Here is a 15,465-nt window from a genome sequence, read left to right as displayed (position 1 = left end):
CCCCTGGAGAGAGGTGGGTCTGAGCAGAGGTGAGGGTGGACAGAGAAGCCCTGTCTGTGGCATTCTTGGGCTGTGACCGTGAGTCTTTACCCTGGGCAGGTGAAGTGGGCAATGCAGCCAAGATGATGCTGATCGTGAACATGGTCCAAGGGAGCTTCATGGCCACTATTGCCGAGGGGCTGACCCTGGCCCAGGTGACAGGCCAGTCCCAGCAGACACTCTTGGACATCCTCAATCAGGGACAGTTGGCCAGCATCTTCCTGGACCAGAAGTGCCAAAGTGAGTTGTTTTTGGCCCCTCTTCTTGCATTTGGTGTTTGATTAGAGCAGGGTACTAGGTCAGGGATTTAGTGAGCGTGAAAGATGCCCCTCCCCAGTCAGTCCCTGACCCTGGCCAGAGGAGGTTCAGAAACACAGTGGGCGGGATTTGGGGATATAGGCTGGGAGCTCCAGCCCTCAGGTGTCTAAGGGTGAGTGAGGAGCCAAGAGGCCTAGGCTATGTGGAACTGAGCCCTGAGTATGTTTTAGGTACTGACACCTGGTGGACCGTAGGTAGTTTTTAGTTTCAGGTCCTTGGCTTTTGTCTGATACTGGCTTTTTCTCCTCAGATATCCTGCAAGGAAACTTTAAGCCTGATTTCTACCTGAAATACATTCAGAAGGATCTCCGCTTAGCCATTGCGCTAGGTGATGCGGTCAACCATCCGACTCCCATGGCAGCTGCAGCAAATGAGGTAGGGTAGATGTGGCCCAAGCCCCAAGGCCCTTCAGTTTCTTTTTCTTTCTTTTTTTTTTTTGACAGAGTCTCGCTCTGTCACCCAGGCTAGAGTGCACTGGTGCGATCTCGGCGCAATGCAACCTCCGCCTCCTGGTTTTAAGCAATTCTCCTGCCTCAGCCTCCTGAGTAGTTGGGATTATAGGTGCCCACCACCATGCCTAGCTAATTTTTGTATTTTTAGCAGAGACGGGGTTTCTCCATGTTGTTCAGGCTGGTCTCGAACTCCTGACCTCAGGTGATCCACCCGCCTCTGCCTCCCAGAGTGCTGGGATTACAGGCATGAGCTACCACGCCCAGCCATTCAGTTTCTTTTTCTTTTTCTTTTTCTTTTATTTTGAGACAGAGTCTTGCTCTGTCGCCTCAGGCGCTCACCAGCACGCCCGGCTAATTTTTTTTTTTTTTTTTTTTTGTATTTTTAGTAGAGATGGGGTTTCACCATGTTAGCCAGGATGGTCTCGATCTCCTGACCTCGTGATCTTCCCGCCTCGGCCTCCCAAACTGCTGGGATTACAGGTGTGAGCCACTACACCTGGCCAAGTTTCTTTTTCTTTTATCGTTTCCTTCCCTTTACTTAGTTTAGCTTTTCTTTGTTCTTTTTCTTTTTTTTGAGACAGAGTCTCACTCTGTCGCCCAGGCTGGAGTGCAGTGGTGTGATCTCAGCTCACTGCAGCCTCTGCCTCCTAGGTTCAATAGATTTTTGTGCCTCGGCCTCCCAAGTAGCTGGGATTACAGGCGTGCCCCAACCCGCTCTGCTAATTTTTGTATTTTTAGTAGAGATGGGGTTTTGCCATGTTGGCTAGGCTGTTCTCCAACTCCTGACCTCAGGAGAGCCACCTGCCTCAGCCTCTCAAAGTGCTGGGATCACGGGTGTGAGCCACTGCGTCTGGCCTCTTTGTTCTTTTTCAAACCCTTGAAAGTGGAATCTTAAATCATTTATTTTAAACCTGCTTTCTTTATAACATGAGTATATAAATCTTTAAATGTCCGCTAAGCCATGTTAATTTGTTTTCTGATTTCTTCTTTGACCCATGAATTACTTAAAAGTTTATCTAGTGTTTGGGTCTTCCTAGATATCTAATGATTATTGATTTTTAACTTACTGCTCTGTGATCAAAGAACATGCCCTGCCCTGTATTGGGTTTTTTTTGTTTTTTTGTTTTTTGTTTTTTGTTTTTTTTGGAGACAGAGTTTTGCTCTTTCGCCCAGGCTGGAGTGCAGTGTCGCGATCTCGGCTTACCGCAACCTCTGCCTCCCAAGTTCAAGCGATTCTCATGCCTCAGCCTCTTGAGTAGCTGGGATTACAGGCATACACCACCATACACAACTGATTTTTGTATTTTTAGTAGAGATGAGGTTTCACCATGTTGGCCAGGCTGGGCTTGAACTGCTGACCTCAGGTGATCCGTCCACCTCAGCCTCCCAAAGTGCTGGGATGACAGGCATGAACCACCACAACCAGCTGCCTGTATGATTTTTTTTTTTTTTTTTTTGAGACGGAGTTTCGCTCTGTCGCCCAAGCTGGAGTACAGTGGCGCGATCTCGGCTCACTGCAAGCTTCGTCTCCCGGGTTCACTCCATTCTCCTGCCTCACCCTCCTGAGTAGCTGGGACTGCAGGCGCCTGCCACCATGCCTGGCTAATTTTTTGTATTTTTAGTAAAGACGGGGTTCCACTCTGTTAGCCAGGATGGTCTCATTCTCCTGACCAAGATGTTGAAACCCCTGTCTCTACTAAAAATACAAAAAATTAGCTGGGCATGGTGGCAGGCACCTTTAATCTCAGCTACTCAGGAGGCTGAGGCAGAGAATTGCTTGAACCTGGGAGGCGGGAGGTTGCAGTGAGCCTAGATCACACCACTGCACTCCAGCCTGGGCAACAGAGTGAGACTCCGTCGCAAAAAAAAAAAAAAAAAAAAAAAAAAAAAAACGAAAGCTGCTACAGCCTTCTCAGGCTTATTGTTTTCATGGTATGTATATACTTTTCCATCCATTTCCTCTCTTATTTATGTCTAAATTATGGCTTTGATAGACAGTATGTAATTGGGGTTTGGATTTTTATCCATTTTGACGGTATCTGCCTTTTAATTAGCATGTCTATTAGCATTTTTCAAATGATGTTTTAAGCACTTACACGTGCACTTTTTTTTATATTTGAGACACAGTCTCACTCTCTTGCCCAGGTGAAGTGCAGTGGCACAATTGTAGCTCACTGCAGCCTTGACTTCCTAGGCTCAAGCAATCCTCCCACCTCAGCCTCCCAAGTAGCTGGGACTATAGGCGTGCACAACTGTATCCAACTTCACATACACTTTCGAAAAGTTTTTTAGGGTAGAAGTTCCGCTTTCTTAGCTCATCTTCATAGAATTTGAATCTAAAAAAAACTGAAAAACATTTGTCTTTACCATATTATTATAATAAAAATGACACTTTGTGAAACAGCAGCTGTATTTTTCAAGTACTATCAGCTGATACACTTTTATTTTATGTTATTTTATTTTATTTTATTTTATTTTATGTTATGTTATTTTATTTTATTTTAGAGAGAGTTTCAGCCTTGTTGCCCAAGCTGGAGTGCAATGGTGTAATCTCGGCTCACTGCAACCTCTGCCTCCTGGGTTCAAGTGATTCTCCTGCCTCAGCCTCCCCAGTAGCTGGGATTACAGGTGCCTGCCAGTACTCCTGGCTAACTTTTTGTATTTTTAGTAGAGATACGGTTTCACCATGTTGGCCAGGTTGGTCTCAAACTCCTGACCTCAGGTGATCCACCCACCTCAGCCTACCTAAGTGCTGGGATTACAGGCGTGAGCCACGGCGCCCAGCCAGTACTGTTCTTTTGACACCTGGCTTTTCATAGTATAATTCTCTGTTCCTCAATTCCAATTTTTTTTTTTTTTTTTTTTGAGACAGAGTCTCACTCTGTTGCCCAGGCTGGAGTGCAGTGACATGATCTCAGTTCACTGCAGCCCCCACCTCTTGGGTTAAAGTGATTCTCCTGCCTCAGCCTCCCGAGTAGCTGGAACCACAGGCATGCACCGCCACACCTGGCTAATTTTTGTATTTGTAGTAGAGACAGGGTTTTACCATTTTGAGCAGGCTGGACTCGAACTCCTGGCCTCAAGTAATCCGCCTGCCTTGGCCTCCCAAAGTGCTGGGATTACAGGCATGAGCCACCGCATGCAGCCTTGTTCCTAAATTCTGTCTTCTGTCTCTTGTCTGTTTCAACATTTCAGAGTACTTATTTAATGACTCTTTCAGATTACATTACTATTTCAAGTCCCCCCTGTTCATTCTACCAGTGGATTCTCTCTGGACAGTAGAATTCGTTGTGTATTTTATAAGTCTTTTTTGATGAAAGCTCATTTCTGACTATAGTTATTTCCCAAGGGTTTCATGTGGCTTGGGCTGGGAAAGCTTCTCTTTGAAGTGACTTCCAAGTTGCCTCCACCCTGACTGCAGGATTCATTGGCTTGGAAGCAGAGTTTTTAGGTTAATTTCTCAATGCAGCTCTCTGCTTTCAGGTCGTTTGGATGGTATGAGCTTAGGCTCTATACTGTTAGGAGTTCAGAGGTCAGGTTCTGAAGGTTAACTGGTGCATTGACCTTTAGTAGTTGTATTGATATGTGGTTCGATTTGGGGCTGCCATTTTATCATTTGATTTCTGCTCGTTGTCTTTGTCTTTTGTTTGTTCCTCCTTTCTTGCTTTCTTTTTAGAATTCCAGTTTCAGCTGGGCACAGTGGCTGACACCTATAATCTCAACACTTTGGGAGGCTGAGGCGGGCAGATCACCTGAGGTCAGGAGTTCGAGATCAGCCTGGCCAATATAGTGAAGCCCAGTCTCTACTAAAAATACCGAACATTAGCCGGGCATAGTGGCGGGCACCATTAATCCCAGCTACTCCGGAGGCTGGGACAGGAGAATCACTTGAACCCAGGAGGCGGAGGTTGCAGTGAGCCAAGATCGTGCCATTGCACTCCAGCCTGGGCGACAGACCAAGACTCTGTCTCAAAAAAAAGGCCAGGCGCAGTGGCTCACGCCTGTAATCCCAGCACTTTGGGAGGCCGAGGCGGGTGGATCACGAGGTCAGGAGATCAAGACCATCCTGGCTAACAGGGTGAAACCCTGTCTCTACTAAAAATACAAAAAATTAGCCAGGCGTGATGGCGGGCGCCTGTAGTCCCAGCTACTCGGGAGGCTGAGGCAGGAGAATGGTGTGAACCCGGGAGGCAGAGCTGGCAGTGAGCCGAGATCGCACCACTGCACTCCAGTCTGGGCGACAGAGCAAGACTCCATCTCAAAAAGAAAAAAAGAATTCCAGTTTCATTTATCTATTTTCTTTTTTACTTTGCCTCTGCATTCTTTTTTTAGTGGTTACTCTACAGATTGCAGTATAAATCCTTAAGATAGAGTTAATCTTGCCAGGCACAGTGGCTTATACTTGTGATCCTTGTAATCCTAGCACTTTGGGAGGTCGAGGTAGGGTTGCTTAAGCCCAGGAGTTTGAGACCAGCCTGGGCAACATAGCAAGACCCCCATCTGTACAAAAAAAAAAATTAAAAAACTAGCTGGGCGTGGTGGCGAGCCCCCTATTCCTAGCTACTTGGGAGGCTGAGGCAGGTGAGGCAGGAGGATGGCTCGAGCCCAGGAGTTAGAGGCTGCAGTGAGCCATGATCCTACCACTGCACTCCAGCCTGGGCAACAGAGCAAGACCCTGTCTCCAGAAAAAAAAAAAAAAACAGTTAATCTTGTACCATTTCCCATTAAATGTAAAAACTTTGCAACCACACAGAAGCATTTCTTCCCCCTCCCTCTCCCTCATCCTTTAAGGCAGCATTTCTCAACCTCGGCACTGCTGCCATTCTGTGTGGGGGGGCTATCCAAGCACTGCAGGATGTTGGGTAGCCCACCCACCAGACGCCAGTGACATAGCTCCTCCTCAGGTGACAGAAAATGTCTCCAGATATTACCAGATGTCCCCTGGGGGCAGAAGCACCACAGGTGTGAGAACTCTCACTCTGAGGTATAGGTGTCCTGGGTGTTTCATCTGCCCTTGTTTTATTTTTTATTCATTTATTTATTTATTTGAGACAGTTTTGCTCTTTTTTTTTTTTTTGAGACAGAGTCTCGCTCTGTCGCCCAGACTGGAGTGCAGTGGTGTGATCTCAGCTCACTGCAACCTCCGCCTCCCAGGTTCAAGCTATTCTCCTGCCTCAACCTCCTGAGTAGCTGGGATTACAGGCACCTGCCACCATGCCCGGCTAATTTTTTGTATTTTTTTTTTTTTTTTAAAGAAGGGGTTTCACAACGGTCACCAGGCTGGTCTTGATCTCCTGACCTCATGATCCACCCACCTTGGCCTCCTAAAGTGCTGGGATTACAGGCATGAGCCACTGCGCCTGGCCCTAATTTTTGTATTTTTAGTAGAGATGGGGTTTCACCTTTTTGGCCTGGCTGGTCTCGAACTCCTGACCTCAGGTGATCCACCCACCTCGGCCTTATAGGCATGAGCCGCAGTGCCCGGCCAATGCTGAATGTTTTATATCCCATAGTATATTTCATTCTCACAAGATCCTCCGGGTACTGTTCCTTCTCCCAGAGCAAGAAGCGCAGTGGCTGAGGTCCAGAGAAACGGAGGTGCTTCGTGCAAGGTCAAAACAGGATTCCTAACCAGACAGCCTGGGCTCCAGCACTGCCTGCTAGCCACATCCACCACTGCCTCCAGGAATCAGGTCTAGGTGTTGAAGGCAGCTCTGGGGCCAGAGACTGAGCCATCTCTTTTTTTTCCAGGTGTACAAAAGAGCCAAGGCGCTGGACCAGTCCGACAACGATATGTCCGCCGTGTACCGAGCCTACATACACTAAGCTGTCGACACCCCGCCCTCACCCCTCCAATCCCCCCTCTGACCCCCTCTTCCTCACATGGGGTCGGGGGCCTGGGACTTCATTCTGGACCAGCCCACCTATCTCCATTTCCTTTTATACAGACTTTGAGACTTGCCATCAGCACAGCACACAGCAGCACCCTTCCCCTGAGGCCGGTGGGGAGGGGACAAGTGTCAGCAGGATTGGCGTGTGGGAAAGCTCTTGAGCTGGGCACTGGCCCCCCGGACGAGGTGGCTGTGTGTTCACACACACACACACACACATACAGGCTCTCGCCCCAGGATAGAAGCTGCCCAGAAACTGCTGCCTGGCTTTTTTTCTTCCGAGCTTGTCTTATCTCAAACCCCTTCCAGTCAAGGAACTAGAATCAGCAACAAGAGTTGGAAGCCTTCCCACAGCTTCCCCCAGAGCGAAGAGGCTGTAGTCATGCCCACATCCCCCACTGGATTCCCTACAAGGAGAGGCCTTGGGCCCAGATGAGCCAGTATAGACTCCAGACAGAGGGGCCCTTTGGGCCCTCCAACCTCAGGTGATGAGCTGAGAAAGATGTTCACGTCTAAGCGTCCAGTGTGCACCCAGCGCTCCATAGACACCTTTGTGAACTGAAAAGAGACTGGCAGAGTCCCGAGAAGATGGGGCCCTGGCTTTCCAGGGAGTGCAGCAAGCAGCCGGCCTGCAGGTGAGCATGGAGGCCCGGCCCTCACCGCCTCGAAGCCATGCCCCAGATGCCACTGCCACAGCGGGCGCTCGCTCCTCCCTAGGCTGTTTTAGTATTTGGATTTGCATTCCATCCCTTGGGAGGGGGTCCTCAGGGCCACTAGTGATGAGCCAAGAGGAGTGGGGGTTGGGGGCGCTCCTTTCTGTTTCCGTTAGGCCACAGACTCTTCACCTGGCTCTGAAGAGCCGCTCTTACCTCGGTCCCCTCCCAGTGGTCCCACCTTCTCCAGCCTGCCCTGCCAAGTCCCCTGCATGCCCACCGCTCTCCATCCTCCCTCCTCTCCCTCTTCCTCCCGTGGAGACAGTATTTCTTTCTGTCTGTCCCTTCTTTGGCCCAGACCCAGCCTGACCAACGATGAGCATTTCTTAGGCTCAGCTCTTGATACGGAAACGAGTGTCTTCACTCCAGCCAGCATCATGGTCTTCGGTGCTTCCCGGGCCCGGGGTCTGTCGGGAGGGAAGAGAACTGGGCCTGACCTACCTGAACTGACTGGCCCTCCGAGGTGGGTCTGGGACATCCTAGAGGCCCTACATTTGTCCTTGGATAGGGGACCGGGGGGGGGGGCTTGGGATGTTGCAAAAAAAAAAAGTTACCCCAGGGATGTCAGTTTTTTATCCCTCTGCATGGGTTGGATTTTCCAAAATCATAATTTGCAGAAGGCCAGCATTTATGATGCAATATGTAATTATATATTGGGTGGCCACACTAGGGCGGGGTCCTTCCCCCCTCACAGCTTTGGCCCCTTTCAGAGATTAGAAACTGGGTTAGAGGATTGCAGAAGACGAGTGGGGGGAGGGCAGGGAAGATGCCTGTCGGGTTTTTAGCACAGTTCATTTCACTGGGATTTTGAAGCATTTCTGTCTGAACACAAAGCCTGTTCTAGTCCTGGCGGAACACACTGGGGGTGGGGGTGGGGGAAGATGCGGTAATGAAACCGGTTAGTCAATGTTGTCTTAATATTGTTGACAATTCTGTAAAGTTCCTTTTTATGAATATTTCTGTTTAAGCTATTTCACCTTTCTTTTGAAATCCTTCCCTTTTAAGGAGAAAATGTGACACTTGTGAAAAAGCTTGTAAGAAAGCCCCTCCCTTTTTTTCTTTAAACCTTTAAATGACAAATCTAGGTAATTAAGGTTGTGAATTTTTATTTTTGCTTTGTTTTTAATGAACATTTGTCTTTCAGAATAGGATTGTGTGATAATGTTTAAATGGCAAAAACAAAACATGATTTTGTGCAATTAACAAAGCTACTGCAAGAAAAATAAAACACTTCTTGGTAACACAGCTGTGCCGCAGGAGTCCTGCTTCCCTCGTCCTCGGCGAGATGGGTGGGAGGAGAAGGCAGCGGCGGGGCCGGGGTGGGTTTTCGGGACCTCCGCGTCCGGGGTGAGACGGACTTGCGAGTGGCGGCGAGGTCCGCTGCAGGGTTGGAACCACGACCAACGGAGCCAAGCGGGCCAATAGGGAGGAGGAGCGGGGACAGACTGTCCTGCCGGCCAATGAGTGAGCGCGAGTGGAGCAGAGCGCCGTATCATATCCTGGGGGCGCCCCGGGAGCTCCGCCCCCAAGCGGGTGCCCCAGGCTGGTGCCGGCCGCGTCCCTGGCCAGCAGGAGCAAGCCTGACTCGTGCAGCCGCCGGCCGCGTCCCTGGCCAGCCGGAGAGAGCCTCACTCCCGCAGCCGCCAGTCTCGTTGCAGGGCTCCCGCAGGTTTCGGGAGCCGAGGCGGACCGACAGGCGCCAGCCAATCGAGAGCACGGAGCCGGCCTGGGGGCGGGGTGGTACCCGCTCCGCCAATCAGGGGTGGGGGCGGAGCCAGACGCCGGGGGCGGACGGGAGGACTGGAGGACCGAGGACAGGGAAGATTGGTGGACAGGAGCAGCGGCCGGTGGGGAGGGCGCTCGGCGGCGGCCTGCGGCCATGGCCACCGTGATGGCAGCGACGGCGGCGGAGCGGGCGGTGCTGGTAAGGCGCGCGGGCCAGCGGGCGGGCCGGCGGGGCGGCGGGGCCGGGCGTGACCGCCGGGTCTGTCCCGCAGGAGGAGGAGTTCCGCTGGCTGCTGCACGACGAGGTGCACGCTGTGTTGAAGCAGCTGCAGGACATCCTCAAGGTAACGACCCGCGCCCTGCCCCGCCGGGCGTGGCGACCCTCCCTCCTCATCTCCCTGGCTCCGCCTGGGGCCCCGCGGCTGCGTCCTGAGCGCCTACAGTGTGCGACTGCCGCGGCTTTCAGGCAGGGCCCCACCTCCGCGAACTCGAGCCGACCTCATTATATAAGTACCTGTGTGCGGGCAGGGGCGAGTCCGGACGAGGGTGCTAGCAAGGGCCTGAGTCCCGCCCGGCCTCGGGTCGGGGAAGGCCGCCTTGGGAGCAGCGGCATCCAATCTGGGAGCCGAAGAATTCTGCCTCTGCCTGGCAGTGTGACTTCAGCCAAGTCACTGAACCTCCCTGGGCCTCCCTTTTCTCATTGGCAAAAGGGAGATAACAGTACCCGCTTCGCGAGGCTGGGGTGTAGATAAATAAGCCAGGCAGCTCACAGAAGTAACCGGCGTAGTGCTTGCTGTGGCCCAGGACCGCGGGTTACCATAACTACTGCCTTGTTCCCTGACTCTACCCCTTGCCCCTTTCCCCCTCAACCAAGCTGGGAGGCTGCCCCTGTCTGTTTTGTATTCCCCGAGGCGGGCACACAGGAGGTGTTCAGGGAATGTGGGATAAGAAGAGATCGGGCTCACGGTTAGGTGCCCTGGGGGCTTGGGCAGGGTCTTCCCACCCCAGCTGAACCCAGGTGAGGCCAGGCCACGTTGTTCCTTCCCCCCGCTGACTTGGAGGGAGGGGGGCTTCTGGAAGGAGCACTGGGCCGGGCCTGAGTGGGCGCTACCAGCTCCCCTCCTTCTGTTCCACAGGAGGCCTCTCTGCGCTTCACTCTGCCGGGCTCCGGCACTGAGGGGCCCGCCAAGCAAGAGAACTTCATCCTAGGCAGCTGTGGGTGAGCCTGGGCTAGGCGGAAACCGGGGAAATGGGTACCTTGGGGGGTAGGAGGCATGGCCATAGCCCTGTCCTGCAGACCCTCTGGTTGTGCGATGGGACAGGAGGGGCAGCCCGCCGGGAGGGAGGGCCGGGTGGTCGGGGGGTGACCACAAGCACCGCTCTGACGCCACATGTTACAGCACAGACCAGGTGAAGGGTGTGCTGACTCTGCAGGGGGATGCCCTCAGCCAGGCGGTGAGTCCCCCGGCCCTGTCCCCTCCCATCCTGCCAGTGGGGAAGAGCATGGGAGCTCCCACTTTCTCTCTGTACAAGCCCTGCGACTCTGGGCGGGACCCTTGATCTCTCTGGCCTCAGTTTTCTCCTTTGGAAAATGACAGCAACCCTCACACCTCCTCCCGGGATCGGTGTGCAGATTCAGTAAGAGGTGCAGGAGAGGGGTTCTTTGCACACGGCCTGGTCTGGCGTCCAGACCAGTGAAACATGGGCATTGGTGGATTAGGCTGGCCACACATCACAGTTGAATCAGCCAATGCCTGAACTCCAGTCTGCACCCGACTCTGTGCCAGGCACCAAGGCATGGGGGGAGGCCCCCCTCCTGGGCTCCATCTCTTGCCCTTTGTAGACACTAGATGGACCCCATTCGCACAGAGCCTCACAGAGGCTGCCTTTCCTCTTCCCCTTCCCCTTCCCCTTTTTTCACCTCTTTCCATTTCACTTCTTTGTGGCTCTTCTTGGGCCTGGTTTCCTGTTTCCTGACCTCCCTGTTCAACCCCTAAACGGCCAAGGCATTGGGAGACCCTCTGCCCTATACAGCGGCCAAGGCCTGAGCCACCACACACCCCATTTCTGCCCTGGGCTTAAGAGCTCAGAGTGGCTGTGGCAGGAGGCACCCCCCCACCCCGCCCAGCTCACCCCACTCTTGCCTGTCAGGATGTGAATCTGAAGATGCCCCGGAACAACCAGCTGCTGCACTTCGCCTTCCGGGAGGACAAGCAGTGGAAGCTGCAGCAGGTGACCCCGCCCCTCCTGGCTAGTGCTCAGCCACAAGGACAGGCGGCAGCAGGCCCGCCGCAGGGCCTCTCTGGAGAGGGACTAGCCCTGGGGATCTGTGGCCACAGCAAGCCTGGGAGGGTGTTTCCTAGCAGCAAAGCTGGGGGCAGGCGTTCCCTGAAGCCCTGGAGGCTGCGCCATGTGGGGAGGTAGAGAACCTGGCCTGAGAGGGCCACATCGGGACTGTGGAGTCCCCACAGCAGCTGGCTGGATGAGATGGTTCAGAAGCCCTCTGAAAAGTCACTCCCTTGTCCAGAGCCTCCAGGGACTTGCCATGGCTCTGGGGATGAGGCCCATGCTCCCTGGCAGCTCCTGTACCATTGGGCCCCAGCCTCCTCCCCTGCCCCCTCCACCCCGACTGTCTCCATCTCAGCGCCCTTGCCCCTGCCTTGTCGCCGTGTTTGGTTCCCTCCGCAACTCGCACAGACTCTTGTCTTGGGCATTACTGTCTGTCCATCCCTTAGAATGGAGGGGGCAGTCAGCTTGGGCAGAGACCAGGCCTGCCCCAGGTGATGCCAGAGGCCCATCACCTGGCGTGGACCTGGCCCTCTGGGGCACAGGGATGACAGTGTGGAGAGTGGAATGACGTGGGGCAGGCAGGCAGGCAGGCAGCACCCACTCTACCCTCCTGGCCGCATGGAAGCTGGCGTGACCCCTCTGGATGACCCCTGCTTCCAGATCCAGGATGCCAGAAACCATGTGAGCCAAGCCATTTACCTGCTTACCAGCCGGGACCAGAGCTACCAGTTCAAGACGGGCGCTGAGGTCCTCAAGGTGAGCTGCCCCCAGGCCTGACTCCTGGGCCTAGTCCCACATCCTTGATCCGGAATCACACCTGGGTTCCAATCCCAGGGCCTCCACGTTGAGCTGTGCAACCTGTAAGCACCTACCTGCCGACTCTGTGTCTCCATTTTCTACCTGTGGGGTCAGGGGCAAGCTGGAGTGACTGTTCACCATAATAATTCAGGTCACGGGGCCCCCAGTAAGCACTCGGCACACACCACTGCCAGTAGCAGCAGTGAAAGCCTTCACATTAACCGTGTGGCACATGTGAAGAGCTGACCGGGGCACCTGACCTCATGCTTGAGTTCTGCCCCTGACTCGCTGTGTGTCCTCCGGTGGTTCACCTGCCCTCTCTGGACCTCTGTTTCCTCACACTTAGAACCAGACAGACTAAGATCCCTTCGAGAACTGTAACCACCCTAGGGTGCTGCAGGCCCTGTATCCCCAGTCAGCTCTTACGTGTTTCCTGGGAGCCACATCACCCTGGTACTCATGGCCACGGCTGAATGGCACGAAAGCTGGGGCTCTGAGGAGTCTACCAGGGCTCTGCTCCACGGCAAAGGGAACGAGTGGGCTCCAGGTGGTCCCACCATCCACCAGCCGTGACCCTGGCTTACCCCCCTGAAAACCTCAACCCAGTCATCCATCGCCTCCTCCAGGAAGCCCTCTCTGGCCCTTTGCAGCCAACTTTTGTTGCCTGTACCCCTGTCCACAAAGCCTGTGCCCCTGGGACTGACCTCCCAGGACCTTCCATTCCCCATTGATCCAGCGCCTGGGATCCCCGTGCAGTGAATCAGCCCCATCCTGATTGACATTAGTGCAGACGTCCTGCACTCCTCCATACCCAGCTGGAGCCCAACTACCTGTCTTTAACAGGCCCCTGCTGCTGGGTTTCGGGCCCTGGGAACAGTAGCCACTGGGCTGGGTGGGAGTGGGAACTACCATGTCTGTTGTTCCTTAATGCATGGGGACACGGGAGGAAGCAGAGCCAACCCCGCCTCTCCCTGCAGCTGATGGACGCAGTGATGCTGCAGCTGACCAGAGCCCGAAACCGGCTCACCACCCCCGCCACCCTCACCCTCCCTGAGATCGCCGCCAGCGGCCTCACGGTCAGTGCCCCTACCAGCCCCTGCTCCAGGAGAGGGGTCCCACAGCGGGTCCCAGCTTGCCCTCAGGATGGACGCCGAGGTGTGCTACTCCCAGATTATAGGTGGAATATTCTGTCTAGGCAGGTTTCTGGGATGGGGTCCTTGGCTTCTGTCCTGTGCCCCTAAAATACGTTAACCCTGTTTTGGGTTAGTGGTTCCCAAACCTGACAGCACAGGAGATACTTGGGGCACCTGGGAAAAGTCTGGAAGCCCCCATTGATGAGAAGAGCATCTCTGGGGTGAGGACTGGGATCCCCTGCAGACTCCATGAGTGACTGCAGAGCCCCGCTCCATCCAGCCTGGGCTGGGGGCTTGCGAGGGCCTCATCCCACCTGCCTCCCGCAGCGGATGTTCGCCCCCGCCCTGCCCTCCGACCTGCTGGTCAACGTCTACATCAACCTCAATAAGCTCTGCCTCACGGTGTACCAGCTGCATGCCCTGCAGCCCAACTCCACCAAGGTGAGGAGGGACCCCTGCCCGGCCCACTGCCCGCCATGCACACGCCCTGCAAGGCCTGACGGGTTTGGTGCTGTTCTCCCTAGAACTTCCGCCCAGCCGGGGGCGCAGTGCTGCATAGCCCTGGGGCCATGTTGTAAGTAGGCAGGGGAGGGGGGTCCAGGCACGCCCACCCCATCCCTCCACACCTGGAGGGCCGGGATCCTCCTCAGGGACCCTCTCACCGCCTACAGCGAGTGGGGCTCTCAGCGCCTGGAGGTGAGCCACGTGCACAAAGTGGAGTGCGTGATCCCCTGGCTCAACGACGCCCTGGTCTACTTCACCGTCTCCCTGCAGCTCTGCCAGCAGCTCAAGGACAAGGTGGGGCCCGGGCCGAGCGCCTTCATTAGGGGAAGGACTTCTAAGGGTCCTTGCCACACCCTCAGAGCGCCCCAACCTTGGGGTCTGGTGTACCCCCACAGTGGGCAGGGGTTCTGAGGGCCCTGCCACACCCTCAGAGCACCCCAGTCTTGGGGTCTGGTGTACCCCACAGCACTGCTAGGCAGCAATGCCCTGTCCTGACATATTGTCCTTGGGTGACCTTGACATCTCCCCTGGGCCACCCCATCTCCCTCCAGCAACTCACCACACCCTCTCCCCTTGCAGATCTCCGTGTTCTCCAGCTACTGGAGCTACAGACCCTTCTGATCACAGCCCCCAGGAGCTTGTCTCCAGGAAGGCGGCCCCTGTCCCCTACTCATACCCACCACAGAGCACCAGCCAGTGCCAACGCCAGGCTGCTATTTATCTCCCTATCCCACCCCCTACCCCACCCCCTACCCCACCTAACACATTTGCACTGCCGGGAATGGACACTGGAAGTGCCAGGAGGAAGGAAGGCTGGTTTGGAGGGGTAGTGGGGAGGTCAGGGAGGCGGGGCCGAGGGTGTCCCACATTCCCAACACCGCCCTCTGATCACCATGGGAATCTTTGGACTCAGGACAGGGCCAGGCCCAGGGCTCTCCCTCCTCTCCCCTTCGCTGTCCCCTCCCCCTGGAGGGCATGGGGTGGGGGGGTGGCACTGAGCTATGAGTCCCGGGGATGGTGAGGAACGCCACAGACAGAGCCACCCTAGGAGTGAGTACAGTGCTGGTGACTGTGTTCCATAGCCCCAATCCAGGGCTGTCTAAGAAATAAAGATCATCAGACTCTGCCTGGAGCCCCTGTCTGTCTGTCTGAGTGGGAACCCAGGCAGGGGGTCTCTGGTAGTCAGTGGCCATGAGCTTCAGGAGCCAGCCGTCTCCCCTTTTCCCGGAGCCTGGCTTCCCCGTTCCCTGTGCCATGCCAGGGCAGGGCACAGAACCTACTGTCGAGAGGGGATCCTCGGGCTGCCAAGAAGCCCATGGGGTGGCGACAAGAGCTCTACCTGGGACTTTGGGCTGCCGAGTCTTTTTTTTTTTTTTTTTTTTTTTTGAGACAGAGTCTCGCTCTATCGCCCAAGCTGGAGTGCAGTGGCGTGATCTCAGCTCACTGCAAGCTCCGCCTCCAGGTTTCCGCCATTCTCCTGCCTCAGCCTCCCGAGTAGCTGGGACTACAGGTGCCCGCCACCACGCCCGGCTAATTTTTTGTATTTTTAGTAGAGACGGGGTTTCACCATGTCGATCAGGATGTTCTCAATCTCCTGACCTCG

The 15,465-nt window shown here is 54.7% G+C and overlaps 2 protein-coding genes across 15 annotated transcripts in view; both read left to right on the top strand.

The window, feature by feature from the left end:
- GLYR1 (glyoxylate reductase 1 homolog) overlaps positions 1–8,658 on the top strand; it is a 44,321-nt gene extending 35,663 nt beyond the window's left edge. For 8 of the 13 annotated variants that reach the window (XM_019012358.4, XM_055365210.2, XM_055365211.2 and 5 more), the window contains 3 exons: positions 100–279; positions 608–732; positions 6,561–8,658. In XM_019012358.4, the coding sequence (XP_018867903.2) occupies positions 100–279; positions 608–732; positions 6,561–6,635 (380 nt within the window). In that variant the 3' untranslated portion in view covers positions 6,636–8,658. The remainder of the gene's footprint in view (positions 1–99; positions 280–607; positions 733–6,560) is intronic. The other 5 variants (XR_008672530.2, XR_002003164.4, XR_008672532.2 and 2 more) reach the window with 1 other exon arrangement.
- Positions 8,659–8,939: 281 nt separating this feature from the next.
- Positions 8,940–14,988, top strand: ROGDI (rogdi atypical leucine zipper). 2 transcript variants are annotated; one of them, XM_004057137.5, is made up of 11 exons: positions 8,940–9,337; positions 9,411–9,482; positions 10,275–10,357; positions 10,539–10,593; positions 11,290–11,370; positions 12,088–12,183; positions 13,203–13,301; positions 13,686–13,799; positions 13,883–13,932; positions 14,030–14,156; positions 14,442–14,988. In XM_004057137.5, the coding sequence occupies exons 1-11, from the start codon at positions 9,293–9,295 to the stop codon at positions 14,481–14,483; spliced, it is 864 nt and encodes a 287-aa protein (XP_004057185.1). In that variant the 5' UTR covers positions 8,940–9,292; the 3' UTR covers positions 14,484–14,988. The 2 variants fall into 2 exon arrangements, with proteins under 2 accessions (XP_004057185.1, XP_018867902.1); XM_019012357.4 differs by having other exon boundaries at positions 14,009–14,156.
- Positions 14,989–15,465: the final 477 nt, after the last annotated feature.

Source organism: Gorilla gorilla, chromosome 18 (genome assembly GCF_029281585.2).
Source record: "Gorilla gorilla gorilla isolate KB3781 chromosome 18, NHGRI_mGorGor1-v2.1_pri, whole genome shotgun sequence".
Lineage (NCBI taxonomy): Eukaryota > Metazoa > Chordata > Mammalia > Primates > Hominidae > Gorilla > Gorilla gorilla.
This window is presented reverse-complemented; position numbering and strand designations above follow the sequence as displayed.

Excerpts from the sequence above, each read along its gene's own strand:
- ROGDI (XM_019012357.4), top strand. The coding sequence starts at position 9,293 with ATGGCCACCGTGATGGCAGCGACGGCGGCGGAGCGGGCGGTGCTG. Across the intron at positions 11,371-12,087 it reads AGCAGTGGAAGCTGCAGCAG|ATCCAGGATGCCAGAAACCA; the intron begins GTGACCCCGCCC and ends CCCTGCTTCCAG. Across the intron at positions 12,184-13,202 it reads CGGGCGCTGAGGTCCTCAAG|CTGATGGACGCAGTGATGCT; the intron begins GTGAGCTGCCCC and ends CTCTCCCTGCAG.